Here is a 24,153-nt window from a genome sequence, read left to right on the forward strand (position 1 = left end):
TAATGTAGGTTGCTGAAGAGGAGGTTGTGGTGAGCTGTTCAAAGTGCGCCTGTCAGCAGGATTGTGCTCAGTGACTACAGACAGTGTCAGGTCGGCACCGTTATTCTGATTAGGGTTCATACTCACATGCGAGAAACTCGGATGAGTCTCGCACGTCAATACTCGGCACTCAGGAGCGAAGCGTGCGGCTGCATGTATTGCTATGTGGCCGCATGCTCTGATCTGAGTGCTGCAGGCAGCGCCGGGTATTAAAGGGAACCTGTCACCCCGAAAATCGTGGGTGAGGTAAGCCCACCGGCATCAGGGGCTTATCTACAGCATTCTGTAATGCTGTAGATAAGCCCCCGATGTTACCTGAAAGAGGAGACAAAGACATTAGATCAGGGGTGTCAAACTGCATTCCTCGAGGGCTGCAAACGGGTCATGTTTTCAGGATTTCCTTGCATTGCACAGGTGATAATTTAATCACCTGCACAGAATGATTCCAGCACCTTGTGCAATGCTAAGGAAATCTGGAAAACACGCATGGTTTGAGGCCCTCGAGGAATGCAGTTTGACACCCCTGCGTTAGATTATACTCACCCAGGGGCGGTCCCGCTGCTGGTCCTGTCGGATGGGCGTCTCTGGTCCGCTGCGGCGCCTCCCATCTTCATTCCAAGACGTCCTCTTCTAATCTTCAGCCACGGCTCAGGCGCAGGCGTACTTTGCCTGCCCTGTTGAGGGCAGAACAAAGTACTGCAGTGCGCAGGCGCCGGAAAGATCAAAGAGGCCCGGCGCCTGCGCACTGCAGTACTTTGCTCTGCCCTCAACAGGGCAGACAAAGTACGCAAGCGCTGGAGCCGTGGCTGAAGATCAGAAGAGGACGTCTTGGAATGAAGATGGGAGGCGCCGGAGCGGACCAGAGACGCCCATCCGACCGGACCAGCAGCGGGACCGCCCCTGGGTGAGTATAAAGTAACGTCTTTTTCTCCTCTTTCAGGATACATCGGGGGCTTATCTACAGCATTACAGAATGCTGTAGATAAGCCCCTGGTGCCGGTGGGCTTACCTCACCCGCGATTTTCGGGGTGACAGGTTCCCTTTAACATGCGAGACTCATCTGAGTTTCTCGCATGTGAGAATGAGCCCTTACACTGATATCTGGTGATGAAATCCATCTTGTGTTTGTTGTGGAATCTTTATTTGTAGATTCTTGTGCTGCAGAGTGGCCGTGGGTGGGGCTGTGGGCAGAGATGTGGCCGATGCAGTGGGTGGCCTGTGGGGGTCTGCATGTGTTGCTCTGATTAGGTGTTCATACTAATGGCTAATAACAGGTCACTGACCCCTCACTAACTCGCCCCCTATTTTACATACTGAATATAATATGTTTTGAAAAAAAAATTCACATTCAGCAGGCAATTCAGCGATCCGATCGATGCGACTGTGCAGGCGCCATTTTGAGACAGAATTTTTTTTCCCTGAATACATTTATTGCACCAAATAAAATAAATGCACATTACACACGCGGTTATTCTTCAGCGCAGGTGCCGCCACCTGCCTGCTGAATGTGATTTATGTCTTTTTTTTCAATACATATTATATTCAGTATGTAAAATAGGGGTCAGGTCAGTGAGGCATCAATAAAAGGACTATAAGCATAAGGATGAATGACCTCGGGGAGATCAAAACATCCAACACCGCGGAGACACCACCACGTGTTTCTCAACGCAGTGATCCAGAACACTGCCCCCATCCCTTATGGGAAATATGCAAATGCATGTAGAAAAGATGCGGAGACACCATCACATGTTTCTCAACGTAAGCAATAAATAGCCAGGTCTTTCACCGGGAAGGAACAACCACGGGAAGGGCAGCATCCAAGAAGGAAAACCACCTATGCCAAAACATGGCATCCATCCACAGACAGCTGTTTCGGGGTAATAGTCAGTTTCCTACTCCACACTGATGAGGGGCAAATACCCCAAAACAGCTGTCTGTGGATGGATACCATGTTTTGTCGTAGGTGGTTTTCCTTTATGGAAGAAAGGCCGTACTGGGGGCCCACGGCGCGTAAAGGGAGGCCGCCATGACGGGGTTACGTGGGACCTGGGGAGCTGGAGCAGTTAGAAGGGATACGGTGGTAAGGGGTTAACTGGGAACTTGAGGGGTGGCTTTAGGGGCATTTTTTGAAAATAAGGGGTGGAACTAGGGGACTGTGGGGAGGGAGCACATAAAAAGGGGCACGCTCCTCACGCAGGCATCCATTTTAGGTGCCTGCGTGACAAGTGAGGAATCTCTGTCACACTTACCAGAATGGACGTTGAAGCGATCCTCCAGCGTCTCCGGACGGCAGCCAGCTCCCAGGGGACAGATTGGCTGAATGCATCCGTTAACAGCCTTCTCCAGGGGACATCGGGAGCACCATCGCAGGCACCGCAGGACGGGCGCCGGCCGCGGAGGACTAGGCCTCCGGCGCGCCTAAGCCCGGACATCATCCCCAGGGCCCGGCGCCGAAATAGGAGCCCCTCTGCGGACCCTCCGGTAAGCAGCGCTGTTCCCTCCACCTCACAGCGCGGCGCCGGGAGGAATCCTCCAGTGCGGCGGGGCCTACAACGGGGGGTGGATCCTTCCTCCCCTCCTTCAGTGTCCGGGCGACGTGGGGCGGCAGGAGCAGGAGCCGGTACGGCGGCCGTCAGCATGCCCGCTGGCGCCGCTCAGCGTGGGAGGCAGCGACAGCCGAGGAGACGGGGGTCAGGTGCGGTGGCCCCTCAGCGCCGAGGATTATGCGGGCGGCAGTCGGCTGGCCCTGGCATCAGCGTGCGGCCTTCTGCAGTGCACAGCTCTGGAGTCTTCAACGCAGCAGCGCCCTCTGCTGGTGGTGGCCTGGATATTGCAAGTTCTGCGCCCTCTGCTGGTGTTGGCCGGGATTTTCCTGCAGCTGCGCCCTCTGCTGGTGATGGCCGGGATTTTCCTGGATCTGCGCCCTCTGCTGGTGATGGCCGGAACTTTCCTGGATCTGCGTCCTCTGCTGGTGGTGGCGGAAATTTTCCGGATTCCGGCAGGCGACATTCCGTCGCTTCGGTACGCAGTGCCGGGGACGTATCCGTGGCAAGGAGCCGCACATCTTCCATCGGGCGGCAGGATGCTGGCTCGGCCTTTTCCCTTTCCGCAGCACCAGGGCAGTCGACGGCATCACCGAGTCGCCAGGACACGGATACGGCCGCCAGGAGTTCGGCGGGCAACATCGCGGATCAAGCCGGTCGGGATGCAGGACACCTTCGGCTGGGAGCTGGATCTTCGGCTGCTGGGCTCACAGCACCCAGGCAGCTAGGTGAGAACATTTTCCCTATCTTTAATTTGCCAGGCATAGTTTCCCCTGAAGCTAGGAATAGTGACATTACTTCGGGAGTTGCTAGCGGGGGTATGGGTTTAATCCTTAGAGGTTTAGGGGAGCTAGCGGGCTTGTGGGGGTCCGGTCTTAGCAGGGGGTCTTTGCCGTCAGCTGCTTGGTTGGGAAATACGGGGTCGTTTGAGGGGTCTAGACAGTTGTCTGAAGTTACGGGTACATCCAGCAGTGCGGGTCCTGCGGCAGACACGGGGAGCTCATCAAGGGAGAAGGACGGAACAGCACCAGGGCCTGGGTCAGGAATTGATGCACCAGGTGAGGGAGCTTTGCAGGATAAGGAAAAGGAGGATGTACCGCAACTAGACGATGCGGCTAGGGGGGAGGTCTATGTCTGCTTCGAGGGCCCGTTAGGGGCACATTTAAAACAAGAGGTTAGGGAAAAAATCTGGAAAGGGGAGTACATAGAAATATTTTCTCTTTTACCCCTAGAGAGATTTAATTTGGATAGACCTAGAAGGGAGGACTCTAAAAAAGAAGATGAGGAGAAACGGAGATATAGGCTGATTCCCAGATCATTTTCAAATTGGCTGCAAGCTTTCGCTATTATGGCTAGCGTAATCGGGGAGAAGGCCCCGGAAAATTGCTCGGCATTATTTTGTTACTTAGATGCCATAGGGGAGGCTTACAGGACCTATGGGGGACAGGGTTGGTTACGCTATGACGAACAGTTTCGTCAGCGTAAGGCTTTTAGGCCAAGTATCAGGTGGGATCACAAGGACATAGCGTTGTGGATGAGAGTTATGGTCCCGTCCCGTTTAGGTCAGACTAGCCAGCCTTTTCACGGGGGCGCCGGGAGTTCAGGGCAGTCAGGACACTCGGCGGCTTTGCAGAAGGGACTGTGTTTCGCCTTCAATGATGGCATATGCAGATTCGGGAGCAAGTGTAAATATAGGCACGAGTGTTCAACCTGCGGGGGGGTGCATAGCGCTTCAAAATGTTTCAGGGGTAACAGGCAAAAAGTTGGAGATTCAGCTGACAAAAGGGGTGACTCCGGTGCAGTGGGTCGTGATGGAGGCCTTTCTAAGTAGATACCCTGATAGGTCAGCTGCAGTTTTATTGCGCGACGGTTTTAAGGAGGGTTTCAAAATCCCTTATGTTGAGCAGGATGTTAGTTTAAAAAGAAAAAATTTGAAATCGGCGTTACAATTCCCGGAGGTCGTGTCGGAGAAGTTGAATAAGGAAGTTGCTCTGGGAAGAATGGCAGGCCCGTTTGTCGCCCCTCCGATTGCAAATCTGAGGGTGTCACCTCTTGGCGTGGTCCCTAAGAAAGAACCTAATAAATTTAGGTTAATCCATCACCTGTCATTTCCGAAGGGATCTTCGGTTAATGATGGTATTGATCCCGAGTTGAGTTCGGTGTCGTACTTATCATTCGATTCAGCGATGGAGTGGGTTAGAGCATGTGGAAAGGGGGCTAAGCTGGCTAAGACCGACATCGAAGCGGCCTTTCGTTTGTTGCCAGTTCATCCTGACAGTTTGCATTTATTGGGTTGTTTTTGGGATGGCGGCTTCTTTGTTGATCGTTGTCTTCCCATGGGTTGCTCGATTTCATGTGCTTACTTTGAGGCCTTCAGCACGTTCCTAGAATGGGTGGTGAAAGATGTGTCTGGGATACGCTCATGTTCGCACTATCTGGATGACTTTCTGTTTATAGGGCCAGCGGAATCAGCAGATTGTTCGATTTTGTTGCATACAATGGAGAGTGTGACAAAAAACTTCGGGGTGCCTTTGGCGGAGGATAAAACAGTTGGTCCGGTGACAGTGTTGAGCTTCCTAGGCATTGAAATCGACACGGTAGCAATGGAATGTAGGCTACCTGCAGACAAGGTTACCGCGTTGCGCCAAGATGTGGTTAATACGATTGGTTTGAAGAAGATAAATTTGCGCAGTTTGCAATCGTTGTTAGGGAAACTGAACTTTGCATGTAGGATCATGCCGATGGGTCGAGCGTTCTGCCGCCGCCTATCCTTGGCAACAGTAGGGGTAAAGTCCCCTTTGCATTTCATCAGGATAAAGAAAGAGTTTCGGGACGATTTGAAGATGTGGGCGGATTTTCTGGACGAGTACAATGGCAGATCTCTGTGGATTCAGCCGGTGGCAGATGCTACCTCCTTGGGCATTTTGGTGCATGTCGTTGAAATGAGTGGCTTTGGTCTTTTCTTTCATGGTAGCTGGTCAGCAGCGGCTTGACCGGAAGAATGGAAGGAGGAGGGGTTAACAAACAACCGGCTACTGTTGCATTTGTTCCCCAGGGTAGTTGCGTTGGCCCTGTGGGGTGACAAATTGAGGAATTTGAAGATTTCTTTTCATTGTGAGCATGTTGGAACGGTGATGGCGGTAAACTCGTTGTCAGCGGCTACGCCTGCAGTAGTGAAGGTCTTGCAGCACTTGGTTTTCCTGGGTCTTAAGTTTAACTTATGGATTGTATCTGAAGTTAGCTTGTCAGCGCCTGATCCAATAGTTGTTGCTCTTTCTCAATTTCAGTGGCAGCTTTTCCGGGATTTGGCACCACAGGCGGAGAGCGCGGGCCGGGATTGTCCAGTGGAGTTGTGGAACCTGCCGCGAGGGCCGTAACAGAGTTATTTACCAAATCGCTCGCGGATTCATCTTGGTCTCATTATAATCAGGCTTGGAGCTTGTGGGAATCCTGGATGTCAAGTATGGACCAGGATATGGAGGAGGAGTATGGTTTGTTGTTGTTCTTAGGTCATCATTGGGAGGCAGGTTGGTCTGTGACACGTTTGAATAAGTTTCTGGCGGGGCTAGCCTTCAACCTTAAATGGAGGGGGGGTAAGGATATAACGAAATCCTTCTTGGTTCGGCAAGTTGTTCGGGGTTGGAAGAAAGGCTGGAAGGCTTCGGACGGTCGCCGACCCGTATCTTATGAGGTGCTCTCAGCCATTGAGCGGAAGTTGCAAGAGGTGTGTTTTTCCGAATGGGAAGTGGTTCTGTTCTGTGCAGCCTTTTCTTTGGCCTTCTTTGGGGCATTTCGGTTAGGTGAGTTGGTTAGCCCGTCCGTTAGTAAAAAAGGTATTTTGTTAAGAGAAAACGTGGATGTCGAAGGGAATAAGGTGGTAGTGTTTATTAAGGCTTCCAAAACGGACGTGTATGGGAAAGGGTGCAAAGTGGTGTTGTTCAAAGTTGAAGGATCCCCGGTGTGCCCGGTGGCATCCGTGAAGAAGTACATGGCAAAGGGCGGGGTGTTAGACGAGCCATTCTTGGTGCACGAAAATGGGTCTTTCTTGTCCCGTTTTCAGTTTATTTCTGTTTTTAGGAAATGTTTGGCGGCAGCGGGCTTACCTGCAACACAATATAGTGGTCACTCCTTCAGGATCGGGGCAGCGACTGAGGCCGCTAGGTGGGTCCTTGGTGAGGATGTGGTTCGGAGAATTGGGAGGTGGGAATCTTCAAGATTCCAGTCGTATGTTCGCCCAAACCTATTGTGAGTTAGAAGCTGTGTTAAGTTAATTGTTTGTTGCCTTTCTTTCTGTGTTGCAGGGCCTGATCCAATGCTCGTCTGGATCATGGGGCATTCGTATGTTGTATGGGCTGCGTTGCGTGCTGCGGTTCGTCCGGACGGTCGTCAGTTGGGTCTTTCTCGAGAGACAGTGACTTTACGATGGATCGGTAAAAGGGGGATGGTGTGGAAGGAATGGTTACCTGAATTTCATCGTTTTGTTAGACTGGATAGAGTGCCGGAGATCGTGGTGATACATTTAGGGGGGAATGATTTGGCTAAACGGTCTTGTAGGGAGCTGATTAAGGATATCAAATTCGATATCCTGAGGTTCTGGGTCATGTTTCCAAAAGTGTTGTTGGTGTGGTCCGACATCATTCCCCGTAAAAGATGGAGAGGTGCTAGATCACACGAGGGGGTGAACAGGGCCCGGATTAAAATAAACAGGGCCATATCTCGGTTTATGGTGAGGAATGGCGCGTTGGCCGTGAGACATGTGGACTTGGAATCGGGTCAAGGAGCTTACTGGAGAGCTGATGGCGTGCACCTGAACGCGGTGGGTAATGATATGTGGTGTTTGGCTATCCGTAGTGGCATTGAATTAAGCTTGAAGGTGTGGAGGGACATGAATGGCTAAGGTGTCAGGCCATTCGTGTTCGTGGCGGGGGTGGAGGTCCTCGAAGTCGGTGGAAATGGTAAATCGTGGTTCAATGGGGTGGGGATCTTGAGAGGTCCTGGACACCCCATGAGAGAATTTAACAAGGCGCGGTACGGTTATTCCGCGTGAGGTGGATTTATGGACCCCTGGCATGGGGGTGGGTTCGGTGGACCAGGATTGGTTGTTATCTATCCCTGAGCTGGTGCTTTACGGCTGGGGGTAAGACTCATCCTGGGCTGAACATTGTGGAGTTTTTGGGATACTGAGTTTTTTATAACTTTGGGGCTTCGAGGACCGCCCCTCCTATTCTGGGTTGTCATAAAAGTTCTGTTATCTTTTATTTAATAAAATGGCTGCTGTGGCCAATTAAATCCAACATATGTCTCCGTCTGCTGTTTTGAGTACGTTAGAAGTTTATTCTTTAGATTGTTAAGAGATCTGTTTAAGGGGGTTGGGGTAATTTTTTCCAGGTCACGGAACTCACGTATACCCTATGTCAAGAAAGGCCGTACTGGGGGCCCACGGCACGTAAAGGGAGGCCGCCATGACGGGGTTACGTGGGACCTGGGGAGCTGGAGCAGTTAGAAGGGATACGGTGGTAAGGGGTTAACTGGGAACTTGAGGGGTGGCTTTAGGGGCATTTTTTGAAAATAAGGGGTGGAACTAGGGGACTGTGGGGAGGGGGCACATAAAAAGGGGCACGCTCCTCACGCAGGCATCCATTTTAGGTGCCTGCGTGACAAGTGAGGAATCTCCCGCCCACCCTCCCTTTTTTGGTTAGGGTAATGGGGGGGGTGAAGTCGGCATATGTGGGCTTTTGGAGTATTGTTTTAAGAGGCGTCTAAATGTATTTATTTTGTTATGTGAATGCTGTCAGGGTATTGTCACGGCAGTTGGCCGGGGTGGAGGTCCTCGAAGTCGGTGGAAATGGTAAATCGTGGTTCAATGGGGTGGGGATCTTGAGAGGTCCTGGACACCCCATGAGAGAATTTAACAAGGCGCGGTACGGTTATTCCGCGTGAGGTGGATTTATGGACCCCTGGCATGGGGGTGGGTTCGGTGGACCAGGATTGGTTGTTATCTATCCCTGAGCTGGTGCTTTACGGCTGGGGGTAAGACTCATCCTGGGCTGAACATTGTGGAGTTTTTGGGATACTGAGTTTTTTATAACTTTGGGGCTTCGAGGACCGCCCCTCCTATTCTGGGTTGTCATAAAAGTTCTGTTATCTTTTATTTAATAAAATGGCTACTGTGGCCAATTAAATCCAACATATGTCTCCGTCTGCTGTTTTGAGTACGTTAGAAGTTTATTCTTTAGATTGTTAAGAGATCTGTTTAAGGGGGTTGGGGTAATTTTTTCCAGGTCACGGAACTCACGTATACCCTATGTCATGCTGCCCTTCCCGTGGTTGTTCCTTCCCGGTGAAAGACCTGGCTACTTATTGCTTGCATTGAGAAACACGTGATGGTGTCTCCGCGGCTTTTCTACATGCAGTGAGGCATCAGTGACCTGTCATAAGCCATTAGTATGAATACCTAAGCAGAGCACCACATAAAGCCCTGCCCACATCCACAGCTCCGCCCCAGAGTATGAGAATCTCATTTACTAAAAACTGAAAATAAACATTAAACAACAACCACAAGATTTCATCACCAGGTATCAGTGTAATCAGTATAACGGCGCCAACCTGTCACTGTAGTTACTCAGCACAATCCTGTTGACAGGTTTAATTTAAAAATAAGAATTTAATGGTTGACTGATCAAAATATACAGTGATGGCCAAACACAAAACTACCAGGAAATTTCACCCACATGTCGTATTATTCATGGTGTCACGACACGGTTGTCGGGTGACCCGGGCACAGGGGCTCCTTCCTTGTGCCTGACACTAGGGGGTACCCTAGCTCGCCCTATTCCCCGGGATACTTCTGAAGGTGAAGATGCTGGATCCACCACCTTTGCCTTATCTCCAGAGTTAGCCCTCTGTCTAGTCTCTTCCCCTATCCAGGGAAGAGGTGCGCTTCTGTGCACTGCTGCACACCAACCTGACAAACAAGGCTTCACAAACGAGGGCAAACTGAAAACATTCACATATAACAGAGGATTGCACCAGAGAGTGGAGGAAGGGGAATAACCAAAGTAAGATGAGGGAAGGGAATTATCACACTTACAAATCCATGCAATAGTCACAAATAACTCCATAATTTCTTGTCATATGAACTCCTCTCCTAAGCCATGCAGCAAATGCTATGTCTAAGGGCTCCTACTCACTTGCGAGCAACTCGGAAGAGTCTCGCATGTTAAAACCCGGCGCTGCTGCCGGCACTCAGGAGCGGAGCGTGCGGCCGCATAGGAATACATGCAGCCACACGCTCCACTCCTCTGTGCCAGGTGCAGTGTGGGGTATTGCCGTGCGAGACTCATCCGAGTTGCTCGCAAGTGAGTATGAGCCCTAAGGCTGCTTTTACTCTTACCGGGTTTTTTGCAGCCTGTTATTGCAGGCCTTGTTTGCGGGCTGTATTGCCTCAATTTTCAAGGTCTGCCGCAATATCGAACTGCAAAAAACTTGCGGATCGCCGTTTTTCAGGTTTCCAATACTATAGCAAAAGTATTGGAAAAAAAAGCGGCGGTCCGCAAAAACGGAAGTCATGGCGCACCGCAAAAACAAGCTTCCGTTGTTTTTGCGGCCCCATTGATTTACAATGGGGGCCGTGTCTGTAAGCCGTGAAAAATATAGAGATATAGAGCAAGCTCGATATTTTTTCCACACCGTAAATATGGCCCTCATGGCGCAGTATTATAGTAGTTATATTCTTGTGCATAGGAGCAGTATTATAGTAGCTATATTCTTGTACATAGGAGCAGCATTATAGTAGTTATATTCTTGCGCATAAGAGCAGTATTATAGTAGCTATATTCTTATACATAGTGGCAGTATTATAGTAGTTATATTCTTGTACATAGGAGGCAGTATTATAGTAGTTATATTCTTGTACATAGGAGCAGTATTATAGTAGTTATATTCTTGTACATAGGGGGCAGTATTATAGTAGTTATATTCTTGTACATAGGAGCCAGTATTATAGTAGTTATATTTTTGTACATAGGAGCAGTATTATAGTAGTTATATTCTTGTACGTAGGAGCAGTAGTATAGTAGTTATATTCTTGTACATAGGAACAGTATTATAATAGTTATATTCTTGTACATAGGAGCAGCATTATAGTAGTTATATTCTTGTACATAGGGGGCAGTATTATAGCAGTTATATTCTTGTACATAGGAGCAGTATTATAGTAGTTATATTCTTGTACATAGCGGCAATATTATAGTAGTTATATTCTTGTACATTGGAGAAGTATTTCTTGTGTATAAGGGACAGTATTATAGTATTAGTTATAGACAGTAAATAGCAGGTTTAATTATTATTTTGTGAGAGCACATTTGTGCTTGATAAGTTTTCACAAGTTTATGTGTACAGATAGGAGTTCATAATACAATGAAGTGAAAATAACGTTAGCATAGTTAGGGAAAGAGCAAATTCCATTTGGATGGCATCTGGATCCTCTTGTCCCCTTGGAAAGAAACTCTACGACCTTATAATGTGCTCAGTAACATCCAACTAGGGTAAAGTGCAACCATTGTGCAGAAAGCATGTATCTGTTGATGACTTCATGAATAGTTTGGATGCATTTTTTGCTTAGTTTTTGAAAACATAAATGTAATAAAAATTGTGTGTTTGCAATATACCAAAGGCAAGGATGGTATTTGCTGTGTCTATGGGGTGTTTCTGGTGGTTTATAATAGTTATGGTAGTGTCTGTAAGGGTTCTGCTTATGATCAGATTAGTGCCACTCGACTTATTAGCTCTAATATTATTAAGTTTAATATTTTGTCCTTTGTTTCTACAGACATTCAAATCTCCTGCTTTATGTCACCATCAGGGGGAGCTTTTCAGCCTATCCACATACTGTTTATACATTGAGCTGAATAATAAACCATATGCAGTGAGCTCCCTCTAGTGGTGGTTGCAGGGCACAGAGTTTTCATGTTGCTTTAAGGCTATGTGCACACGTTGCAGATTTGTCTGTGAAATTTTCTGCGCTGATTCTGCATCTCTTGGCAGAAAACGCAGTTAAAAATCAACGCATTTTTTATGTGTTTTTGATGCGGAGTTGTATGTATTTTTGTAAGCTAAATAAAGATATATTATTTAACAAAAAAAGAAAAATTGTGATGTAATTTCCTTCTCCAGCCTTTTCTTTTACATACTCCATTGAAGAATAATGTTTACACACAGATAAGTAGATAGATAGATAGATAGATAATAAGACATACAGTACAGACCAAAAGTTTGGACACACCTTCTCAGTTAAAGATTTTTCTGTATTTTCATGACTACGAAAATTGTACATTCACACTGAAGGCATCAAAACTATGAATTAACATATGTGGAATTATATATTTAACAAAAAAGTGTGACTACCTCTTGAAGCTCATCAAGAGAATGGCAAGAGTGTGCAAAGCAGTCATCAAAGCAAAAGGTGGCTACTTTAAAGAACCTAGAATATAAGACATAATTTCAGTTGTTTCACACTTTTTTGTTAAGTATATAATTCCACATGTGTTACTTCATAGTTTTGATGCCTTCAGTGTGAATGTACCATTTTCATAGTCATGAAAATACAGAAAAATCTTTAAATGAGAAGGTGTGTCCAAACATTTGGTCTGTACTGTATCTATAGATAGATAATACCAAGCCCGATATTTACTAATAAAAATAATAAAATGGTACATAAAGAGTTAAATAAAGACACACACACAAAATCTGCGTTAGGCCGGGGTCACACTTGCGAGAAACTCGCACGAGTCTCGCACCTCAGTACCCGGCATTCTTCCCACTGCCCTGTAGCGCTGGCATATGGGGTAATATTTGTGGGATTGATGTCACCTTTGTATTGTAAGGTGACATCAAGCCCAGCTTAGTAATGGAGAGGCGTCAATAAGATACCTATCCAATACTAATCCTATAGTTGTTAAGGGGTTAAATAAACAGCCAGAATAAAGTATTTTAATGAAATAAAACACTAAATACAGTTTCCCATCTTTATTGTACTCCTAATTCCTGCGACGCCCTTGATCACCTGTAAAAAAAAAAAAATAATAAACCAACACAAATACTCCCTGGTCCGATGTGACCGCTCTACAGGGCCTCCAGTGACACACTGACAGGAAATAATGGCTGCTGCAGTGTTATCACTGAGGGTTCACTGGAGTTCATGCTCACTTTATGGCACTGCTGCGTGAGAATTTTCCCACGCAGCAGTGCCGCAAGTGACAGCATGAATTCCATTGACCTCTGACTGCAGAGTGATGCACTGTGGGAGGATACCTGCCGTCATTGTATCACCGGAGGCCCCTGGAGAGCGGTCACATCACCCGAAGTGACAGCTCTACATGAGAGATCATCGTGGGACAATTGTTATTAAATGGATTACGTCGGAACAGGGAGTATACTGTTGGTTTATTATTTCATTGTTTTACAGGTGATTGAGGGCGTCGGAGATTAGCTGTTTGGTGAGTATACACTGAATATGTGTGTATGTGTTTTTTTAACACAGAAGCCAGATGATAGGACTACTGTCCCATCATCAGCTAGTTGTCACTGTAGCAGGCATAGCCAGGTGGGACTAGTAGTTCCATTGGATGATGCCTGACTACACACAGCCCCGCACACACCCACAGACCCCCGCACACACAAACAGACCCACACAGATACACACAGACACCAGCACACAGACACACACATCTTCTCCACACACACACACAGTCTCCAGCACACACTCTTCCTCCTCCCGATCTTCTGTGTTTCTCGCACTCAACTCCGCAGCAAAACCGCAAATCTTTTTACACCTGCAGTTTTCCTGCGGATTTCCCTGACTCAGTGGTAGTCAATGGGTGCAGAAACGCTGCAGATCCGCAAAAAAAATTGACATGCTGCAGAAAATAAAACGCTGTAAATCCGTGCGTATTTTTCTGCAGCATGTGCACACCAATTCTCAATTTCCCTTTGACTAACATCGGTGGTGCACTACACTGCGGATTTGATGCAATTCCGCATGTCCAAAAACGCTGCGGAAACGCATCAAAATCCACAACGTATGCACATAGCCTTAGTCTGTGCAGGAGATTGTGAGTTCTGTGTTGGAAAAACTATACAAACATAAGAAATGAATCAGCACAAATATGTAACAGTTCTTTCATTCACAATGCCAGTTTCCCTGTGGAGGGATCTTTAAAGGGAATCTGCCACCCCAAAAATGGTATATGAGCTAAAGGTACCATCACACTAAACGATATCGCTAGCGATCCGTGACGTTGCAGCGTCCTGGCTAGCGATATCGTCCAGTGTGACACGCAGCAGCGATCAGAATCCTGCTGTGATGTCGTTGGTCGCTGCAGAAAGTCCAGCACTTTATTTCGTCGCTGGACTTCCTGCTGACATCGCTGAATTGGCGTGTGTGACGCCGATTCAGCGATGTCTTCGCTGGTAACCAGGGTAAACATCGGGTTACTAAGCGCAGGGCCGCGCTTAGTAACCCGATGTTTACCCTGGTTACCAGCGTAAAAGTTAAAAAAAACCAAACACTACATACTTACATTCCGGTGTCTGTCCCTCGGCGCTCTGCTTCTCTGCCCTGTGTAAGCACAGCGGCCGGAAAGCAGAGCAGTGACGTCAGAGAAGCCCGACGCCTGCGCACTGCAGTACTTTGCTCTGCCCTCAACAGGGCAAAGTACGCCTGCGCCGGAGCCTGAAGACCAGAAGAGGACGTCATCTGATGAAGATGGGAGGCCCCGGACCGGACCTTGACACCTTTCATACTGGGACCGCCCCTGGGTGAGTATATTCTAACCTCTTTTTCTCATCTTTCAGGATACATCGGGAGCTTATCTACAGCATTACAGAATGCATTACAGAATGCTATAGATAAGCCCCTGATGCCGGTGGCCTTAGCTCATATGGTGACAGATTCCCTTTAAGAACCTCAGCTCTGCAGCCACCATCAGACGAATTCTAGCAGGAGTTACCCTACCAATAAGTGGAGCATCGGCTGACGTATCATATTGCACAGCACCACTATGTCCCCTTTCTAGTGTTGGAGTTTGGGATGCAATGAGTCTTCACACAAGGTCAGATTATGGGACAGGACTCTTGGAGATTGTGATGCAGTTGGCGCTCTTAATCACTGAGCCCCAGAGGCTTTAATATCAGGTTGCAGCCTCCCATGGGGCAGTGTTCTGCATTTTTGCAGCAGTTCACAGGAGACATTGCCGGAGTCACCTTTATCACACTGAGCAGGACATATTGCCACCTGACGTGTGACATGGGTGGGGGGACTGTTAGTCCTGGCAGGGTCCCTGTATTTGCTGCCTGGCGTTTAACCTCCCTCTGTCTTTCTTCCAGGACTGAGCTGTGTGGATATAAATGCTGGCACTCAGATAATTCCCATAATTGCCAGCTGCACAGTGACGGGGACGGGCTGACATACGGCGGCAGATGGCTGACTTCATCGCAGGAGCTCTGGGAGGTAATCATTATACTGTGCATCGTTATATATTGTCCATATAATGCATTGTTTATTATACACGCGCGATATCATGTGAGTAGTGCTGCAATGCTACAATGATTAATAGCAATAATCCACCCTGTCGCTTGATGCCACCTGTGACTTTACGGCTCTTGTATAACTACAACTCTCAGCATGCCCTGACAGACTCGAGCCCAGTCTCCAGCCTGCCGTGTCCATATTATTCCAATGAAATATTAGTTTTAGTTTCCTGTCCAGAGGGGACGAGTTATTATAACGTGACCTTCTTATATCCGGCCAAACAGCTATTTACAGTTCAGTATGGGGCTGAGCGCATTACACCAGCGATGGCGGCCGGCCAGGACCGTGATTGTCATATTCTCCCTGCCATCACGGATACAGTCCCTCCACGGTCACATCCCCGGCATTGTACAATGTATACAATGTATATAGTCTGGATCTAATGTCACCGTCATCGGTGTTTGTGTTGCAGGAGCCTGTGGCGTTATGGTGGGATACCCCCTGGACACGGTGAAGGTGGGTAACATGTCCTCTGCCTGTCAGGATTATAACACTTCCCTTAGACTGATCTATTCCCTGATACATGCACCTATATGAGAGGAAACCGATACTGCGGCGGAGGAAGAGAACTGCTATTTAATGTGGCCGACGTCTGCAATGAGGGCAAAGGATATTCCACTAATATACAGAAAGCAGAGGCTGCTGTGATCTCCTGACCGACATCGCACCCACTCTCCATTCAAAACCAAAAATACACGTGTCAAAGGTAATGGCACCATGCTAATGTAGTCCTCGCCGCTGAGCCAGGTGCTTGTTATCCCTACCCCACAGAGGCTGCTGTGATCTCCTGACTGACGTCACTCCCTTTCTGTATCCAAAATTTTAAAAAGTGTCGGAAATAACGCTGACATGCTGATACAATAATCACAGCCGATCCAGATCGTTTTTATCTAATATGGAGAATGCAGAGGCTGCTGTGATCTCCTTATTGCCCTTACCCACAAATAGTAATCGAATAGATATCACAAATGCTGACTGTACCCAGTGTGTGCCAGGGCTTTATGGTTATGTCATAGTTTATGTGCCTGACGGTTTCCTGTCCGAGCCTTCACCCCGATTACAGACTTGTAACCTGAGGTTTCCCTTCCCTGGCACTTACCCCAGGTACTATAAGCTAATACTGTGTAATATTCTCCCTCCACCAGGTCCGAATTCAGACCCAGAGAAGCTACACTGGGATATGGCACTGCATCTACACCACCTACAAAGTGGAAAAAGTAAGTACCCCCACCCCCCAATATAAAAGGTGGGCAGCAAAATCAAGACCCCCTATCCTCAGTGGCCACTTTCTGTTCCCCCACCTTTAACTCTTGCATTGCTGACACTGGGGGGCTTCAGGGGAAGAGATTTCAGTACACATGATGTTCTGCAGATGTGCGTTGGCTTTCACGTCGATTTCCTGGGGCTTCTCATCCAATCCTGGACGTCTGCAAAAATGATGAATATCCGAACAAGTGGTGCCTATTATTTAGAGTTCCTGTGTTCAGCCACTACCAGCCTCTTTCCTGGAACAGAAATGTCCGGAAATTGTCAAGTAGAATCGCTGCGTGTTTCTGTGAATGATCCCGTGTGATATTTGTATTCAATATTTCATACCTAAATTCCATTTTTACCGCATTCACTTTCATAGGTGTCCGGATTCTTCAAGGGAATGTCAATGCCTATTTCCACCGTGTCCGTCAGCTCGTCTATAGTGTTCGGAGTGTATAGAAACTGTCTGCACAACCTGTGCCAGCTGAAATACGGCTCGCGCAATGTGAAACCATCCAAACTAGACATTTTTCTATCCGGTTATGTGGCTGGAGGAATACAGGTACGTCTGACCTTCACAAAGGGTTAATGTACAGCGGTAGTGAATTTTTCTACATAAAAAAAAAAATAAAATAAAAAAATGCAAAATCTTTGGAAAAGGGTGCGGCTATGCAGAGGGATGTACAATTAATGAAGAGGGCTTAAAATGAATGGGGAGGGGCTTAAAATAAAGTTTTCTGTATTAGCCCCATTGACAACAGCTTCAAGGAATTGCTCACTCTGGACAGACGATTTTCATATCTGGTGCCCACTGAACAATTAATTATCTGTAATGTGAAGAGTTCTGCCGTTTACTAATATACTTGGGGTTCGATTCATTATTGCATTTGTGCCCTTTTTTTGTCTAATTTTTGATATTTTTCTCCTGTTTTTCATTTGCTTCTTATTATAATTTGAATTTTTAATTTATACCTTTTTTAAAGTATATTTTATGTGTTTACTGTTTTTTTTAAATATTATTATTTATTTATTTTTGTTTCTGGCATTGTTGGCAGAGTTCAAGATTTCCATAAGTTTTTGGCTAATTCCTAATTTGTGACTTTATTTAAAAAAAAAAAGCGCATCATTTTAATGCAAATGCTCCCCAGTCCCATTCCTCCTGGAATGTTTTTATTTATGTTTGCGATTTTTGTGCAAATTTAGCAACATTTTAACAAAACATAAGACCCTTTGAAAAAAAAAAAAAATAGAACATTTTTCAATTTGTTCAAAATTCATTAACCACATAAGTCATTTTTAAGAATTTGGCACAAAAAAGTCAATGATTGATGATGGAGACTTGGGCCCTTTGAGTTCCGCATCCTCACTGTATCCAAGATCTCTGCTGTTCTGACATATCCTATGTTTTTAGGTTCTGGTGTCATCGCCTGCAGACATGGCGAAGGTTCGACTCCAGACGCAGGTTTCTCCGCACCGTTCCAATATGTGCTCCATCCTGACCCAGCCGAAATACTCTGGCCCGGTCCACTGTCTCCTGACCATAGTGAAGGAAGAAGGGTTCTTCGGTTTGTACAAAGGCTGCTTTGCTCTTATGTTCAGAGACTGCCATTCGTTTGCTACGTACTTCCTGTCATACGCCGTTATTCGAGAATGGTTGGTGCCGGTGGAGGAAAGTAATTCAGGTACATAATTAAGATTTCCCCTCAATGTAGAGACCTTCATTTGTACGTAGTGATTTGCTGCATCCGAGGTGATCGCTAATGCGATGTTATCGTAGCGTCATCTTCCATCATTACATTAAATCCCCCATTATCAGAAGTGATGAAAAATGTTTTTCAATCCAGCAAAGCGAGATAAAAGCAAAGAAAAATTCTTTATTGTGACTTAATTAAAATAAAAAAAATTGATGCGTTTCGAGCTTCGAATATGGCTGACCTTTATTCCTAAGAGTCTGTCAGACTCGAAACGCATCAGTATCTTTCTGTGTTCTTGCTACTATTTTGATGAAGTCGCAATAAAGAATTTATTATCGATTTGCTGGATTAAAACCGCAATAGTACCGCAATACAGCTCGTAAACAATATCGTCATATAATTGCATAAACAATCATTCTAAATAATAAAAAAAACGCTCCATACATAGTGCGTGTATAATACTGGCATATAAAGGTGAAATAATACAACTGTACAGTACTAATGTAAGCGCCAAAGACTGTACTGCACTTCATTAATACAGCTATACTGTGCTGCTATAAAACCATTATACAGTGCCAAAATAATATCGCTCTTTAGTCTTTAGTGCTAAAATAATGCAGTCAAAGACTACCCAAATTACACAAAATAATAAAGCAAAACTTGTGTGTGAGCAATATAGTTACAGTCGTGCTCAAAAATTTCTATACCCCGGCAGAATTTTTGCTTTCTTGGCCTTTTTTCAGAGAATGTGAATGATAACGCCAAAACTTTTTCTGCACTCATGGTTAGTGGTTGGGTGAAGCCATTTATTGTCAATCTACTGTGTTTTCTCTTTTTAAATCATAATGACAACCAAAACATCCAAATGACCCTGATCAACAAGTACATACCCCATTTCTTAATAGCATGTATTGCCCCCTCTAACATCAATGACAGCTTGAAGTCTTTTGTGGTAGTTGTGGATGAGGTTCTTTATTTTCTCAGATGGTAAAGCTGCCCCCTCTTCTTGGCAAAAAGCCTCCAGTTCCTGTAAATTCCTGGGCTGTCTAGCATGAACTGTGCGCTTGAGATCTCCCCAGAGTGGCTCAATGATATTGAGATCAGGAGACTGAGATGGCCACTCCAGAACCTTCACTTTGTTCTGCTGTAGCTAATGACAGGTCGACTTGGTCTTGTGCTTTGGATCATTGTCATGTTGGAACATCCAAGTACGACCCATGCACAGCAGTATTTGCTGATAACATGCTGCATTCATCTTTCCTTCAACTTTGACCAAGTTTCCTGTGCCTTTGTAGCTCACACATCACCAAAACATCAGTGATCCACCTCTGTGCTTTACAGTAGGCATGGTGTTCCTTTAATCATATGTCTTGTTGACCTCTCTCCAAATGTAATGTTTATGGTTGTGGCCAGAAAGTAAAATTTTGGTCTCATCACTCCAACTTACCTTGATTCAGAAGTTTTGAGATTTGTCTCTGTGCTGTTTTGCGTATTGTAGGCGAGATACTTTTTGACATTTGCACTGTAATGGCTTTCTTCTGACGACTCGATCATGCAGCCCATTTTTCTTCAAGTGCCTCCTTATTGTGTATATTGAAACAGCCACACCGCTAGTTTTCAGAGAGTCCTGTATTTCAGATGATGTTATTTGTGGGTTTTTCTTTGCATCCCGAATAATTTTCCTGCCAGTTGTGGATGAAATTTTTGTTGGTCTACCTGTCTGTAGTTTTGTTTTTACAGAGCCCCTGATTTTCCATTTCTTAATCACAGTTTGAATGCTGCTGACTGGCATGATCAATTCCTTAGATATCTTTTTGTATCCCTTTCCTGTTTTATACAGTTCAACTACCTTTTCCCGTAGATCTGTTGACAATTGTTTTGCTTTCCCCATGACTCACAATCCAGAAACGTCAGTGGCTGGATGAAAGATGCAAGAGTCTGTCTGGATCCCAGAAACTCACTCAGTTTTTATGCACACACACTGATTACAAGCAAACAGGTCCCAGGTGAGGATGTTACCTTTAGTAACCATTCACACCCATTTGTGTCAACTTCTGTACATGTTATCAGGCCAAAATCACCAGGGTATGAACATTTTTGATCAGGGTCATTTGGATGTGTTGGGTTGTCATTATGAATTAAAAAGAGAAAACACAGCAGTTTGACAATAAATGGCTTCACCCAACCACTAACCATGAGTGGAGAAACAATTTTGGTGTCATCATTCATATTCTCTGAAAAAAGGCCAAGAAAGTAAAAATTCTGCCGGGGTATGTAAACTTTTGAGCACAACTGTGTATCATGATGAAAAATACCACCCTACAGTGCCCTCAAAGTACCACTAGAATGCCAGGCAGTACTAACATAATAATAATGCTATATAGTGTGTTGAGGCTGATGCATCAGAATCATTGGCATACAATGCAAAAAAAATCATAAATAGATATAAATAATAATGTATCTTTTATAATACTGTCATATATTGCCCATAAATATAACAATATAGTTCTTATTTCATTCCCAGATAGAGCAACTAAAAGCTAAAAAACAAAACAAAGACTAGACTGTGCCCAAGTACTACAGCTATACTGTGCTAGCATAGCACACAAAACATCATACTATAGCAAAATAATATGGCTATGTAGTGCTACTAACATAATAAAGTCATAGAGTCTAGCTGATTCTTGTAGCTATGTCCACGGCTCATATCTGCTCCACTTTTCTTCCTGATCCCAATAATATCCTCTTTCCATGAAGGAGCTTATTATGCTTCGGTATTACGGGTAAACACGGACGGAATGTTCCGTGCAGGATCACAGGGGTCACTGCTTGTAACTGTATCCGAAGTCATACAGACTGTTCTCCATTGTGCTTCATGTTCCTAGAAGATGCCATTCTCCTGGACGACTCATGTGGATAGAAATAGTCCTGCAGAACTCAAACCTCAGCACAAATAGATACACATCGTCCAGTCTCAGTCTGTATTGTAGCTGATGGGAAGTTTCATATGACAATTACTAATGGTTAAAGGAGTTGTCCACTTCTAGGATAGCCGCTTCTTAAACTAAACTAAAATAAAATAATAAAGACTATACTCACCTCCCGTGCCAGCGTCTTTAGGCTATGTGCACGCGATGCGGATTTGCTGCGGATCCACAGCGGATTTTTCCACGCAGAAAAGCTGCAGATCCGCACTGTGATGTACAGTATAATGTTATTCAATGGGGAAAAAAAGCTGTGCAGATGGTGTGGAAAAATCAGTGCGGAATTGCTGCGGATTTAAAAGAAGTGCATGTCTGTTCTTTTGTGCGTATCTGTAGCGTTTCTGCACCCCTCCATGCTAAGATTCCGCAGTGGCAAAAACCGCTGAAAATCCACACAAAAAAAATCTGCATCAATTCCGCATACAAAATGCCCAAAATCCGCATAAAAACCACTGCAAATCCACGGCTGCGAATTCTGCCAGGAGATGCCGATTTTGTGCAGAAAATTCTGCACCTCTTTTCCTACGTGTGCAAAGCTGATCACGGACTGCCTTGTCATGATCAGTTTGTTCGAAGGCGGAGACAGTGATGCCAGCTCTGATTGGGTGCCAGGCATCACGTGTCATTCTACCGCATCACAACCCCGGGACAGACAGTGCCGACACCGCTGGAATGGAGCCGGCAAAGGAGGTGAGTATAGGATTTATTAATTTATCGGGGCAGAATATTTAGTTTAAGAAGGGACTGTCCTAGTAGTGGACAACCCCTTAAATGCAGTTATGCGCATCCTGGATGCTTTGATTTTCCAAGAACCACTACTAGAAGGATCTCATTGCTTACAGATTTACAGAGCTTTTATTGAATTCAATACAAATATATTCTTAAAGATAGAGCTCCCCCTAGTGGTGGCTGCAGACAGGATCTTATCATGTATCTCTGTATACAGGGAGCTCCCCCTAGTGGTGGCTGCAGACAGGATCTTATCCTGTATCTCTGTATACAGGGAGCTCCCCCTAGTGGTGGCTGCAGACAGGATCTTATCCTGTATCTCTGTATACAGAGCGCTCCCCCTAGTGATGGCTGCAGACTGGATCTTATCCTGTATCTCTGTATACAGGGAGCTCCCCCTAGTGGTGGCTGTAGACAGAATCTTATCCTGTATCTCTGTATACAGGGAGCTCCCCCTAGTGGTGGCTGCAGACAGGATCTTATCCTGTATCTCTGTATACAGGGAGCTCCCCCTAGTAGTGGCTGCAGACTGGATCTTATCCTGTATCTCTGTATACAGGGAGCTCCCCCTAGTGGTGACTGCAGACATAACCTTATCCTGTATCTCTGTATACAGGGAGCTACCCCTAGTGATGGCTGCAGACAGGATCTTATCCTGTATCTCTGTATACAGGGAGCTTCCCCTAGTGGTGGCTGTAGACAGGATCTTATCCTGTATCTCTGTATACAGGGAGCTCCCCCTAGTAGTGGCTGCAGACAGGATTGTATCATGTATCTCTGTATACAGGGAGCTCCCCCTAGTGGTGTCTGCAGACAGAATCTGATCATGTATCTCTGTATATAGGGAGCTCCCCCTAGTGGTGGCTGCAGACAGGATCTTATCATGTATCTCTGTATACAGGGAGCTCCCCTAGTGGTGGCTGCAGACAGAATCTCATCATGTATCTCTGTATACAAGGAGCTCCCCCTAGTGGTGTCTGCAGACAGAATCTAATCATGTATCTCTGTATACAGGGAGCTCCCCCTAGTGGTAGCTGCAGACAGGATCTTATCATGTATCTCTGTATACAGGGAGCTCCGCCTAGTGGTGGCTGCAGACGGGATCTTATCATGTATCTCTGTATACAGGGAGCTCTCCTTAGTGGTAGCTGCACACAGAATCTCATCATGTATCTCTGTATACAGGGAGCTTCCCCTAGTGGTGGCTGCAGACAGGATCTTATCATGTATCTCTGTATACAGGGAGCTCCCCCTAGTGGTAGCTGCACACAGAATCTTATCATGTATCTCTGTATACAGGGAGCTCCCCCTATTGGTGGCTGCAGACAGGATCTTATCCTGTATCTCAGTATACAGGGAGCTCCCCTTAGTGGTGGCTGCAGACAGGATCTTATCATGTATCTCTGTATACAGGGAGCTCCCCCTAGTGGTGGCTACAGACAGGATCTCATCATGTATCTCTGTATACAAGGAGCTCCCTCTAGTGGTGTCTGCAGACAGAATCTTATCATGTATCTCTGTATACAGGGAGCTCCCCCTAGTGGTAGCTGCACACAGAATCTTATGATGTATCTCTGTATACAAGGAGCTCCCCCTAGTGGTGGCTGCATACAGGATCTTATCATTTATCTGTCAGGTGACCCAGGCCAGGGGCTCCTTTCCTGGCTCTAACACTAGCGGGTGTCTTAGCTTGCCCTGTTCCCTGTTGCCTCTGTCCTTGCCTTATCTCCTAAGATAACCCTCCGTCTGTTCACTTCCCCCACCCAGGGATGAAAGGGCGCTACTGTGCACCTCAGTACACCAACCCAGCAAACAGGGCAACAAAGACAAGACGTAACTGAAAACTACACACACAAAAAAAATATAACAAAGAAACTCAACATCATTATGGTTTAAGCATAGCTATGCAAAAAAAAACATATATCAGACTAGATGGTGGCCCGATTCTAACGCATCGGGTATTCTAGAATATGTATTTATGTATGTATATAGCAGCCACATAATATATAGGAGACATGTACTATATAGCAGACAAATACTACGTGGCCTGTGCTATATACTATGTGGCTGCTATATACATACATATTGTAGAATACCCGATGTGTTAATATAGGCCACGCAGTATATAACACAGGCGACGTAGTATATAACACAGGCCACGCAGTATATAACACTGGCCACATAATATATAGCACAGCCCACGCAATGTATAGCAGCCACGTAGTATATAACACTGCCCAGGCAGTACATAGCAGCCACGTAGTATATAACACTGCCCACGCAGTATATAGCAGCCACGTAGTATAAAATACAGCCCACGCCGT

At 45.9% G+C, this 24,153-nt stretch overlaps 1 protein-coding gene across 5 annotated transcripts in view; it reads left to right on the forward strand.

Moving 5' to 3' along the window:
• The window catches only part of SLC25A47 (solute carrier family 25 member 47), a 79,355-nt gene that overhangs the window by 46,066 nt on the left and 9,136 nt on the right, over positions 1 to 24,153 (forward strand). The window contains exons 1-6 of one of the 5 annotated variants that reach the window (XM_069738430.1): positions 14,572 to 14,692; positions 14,967 to 15,090; positions 15,584 to 15,627; positions 16,317 to 16,388; positions 16,802 to 16,984; positions 17,834 to 18,104. In XM_069738430.1, coding sequence (XP_069594531.1) covers positions 15,060 to 15,090; positions 15,584 to 15,627; positions 16,317 to 16,388; positions 16,802 to 16,984; positions 17,834 to 18,104 — 601 coding nt within the window. In that variant the 5' untranslated portion in view covers positions 14,572 to 14,692; positions 14,967 to 15,059. Of the gene's footprint in view, positions 1 to 14,571; positions 14,693 to 14,832; positions 15,091 to 15,583; positions 15,878 to 16,316; positions 16,389 to 16,801; positions 16,985 to 17,833; positions 18,105 to 24,153 lie in introns of those variants that run through there. The other 4 variants (XM_069738437.1, XM_069738448.1, XM_069738423.1 and 1 more) reach the window with 4 other exon arrangements.

This window comes from Ranitomeya imitator, chromosome 1, assembly GCF_032444005.1.
Source record: "Ranitomeya imitator isolate aRanImi1 chromosome 1, aRanImi1.pri, whole genome shotgun sequence".
NCBI classification, from domain to species: domain Eukaryota; kingdom Metazoa; phylum Chordata; class Amphibia; order Anura; family Dendrobatidae; genus Ranitomeya; species Ranitomeya imitator.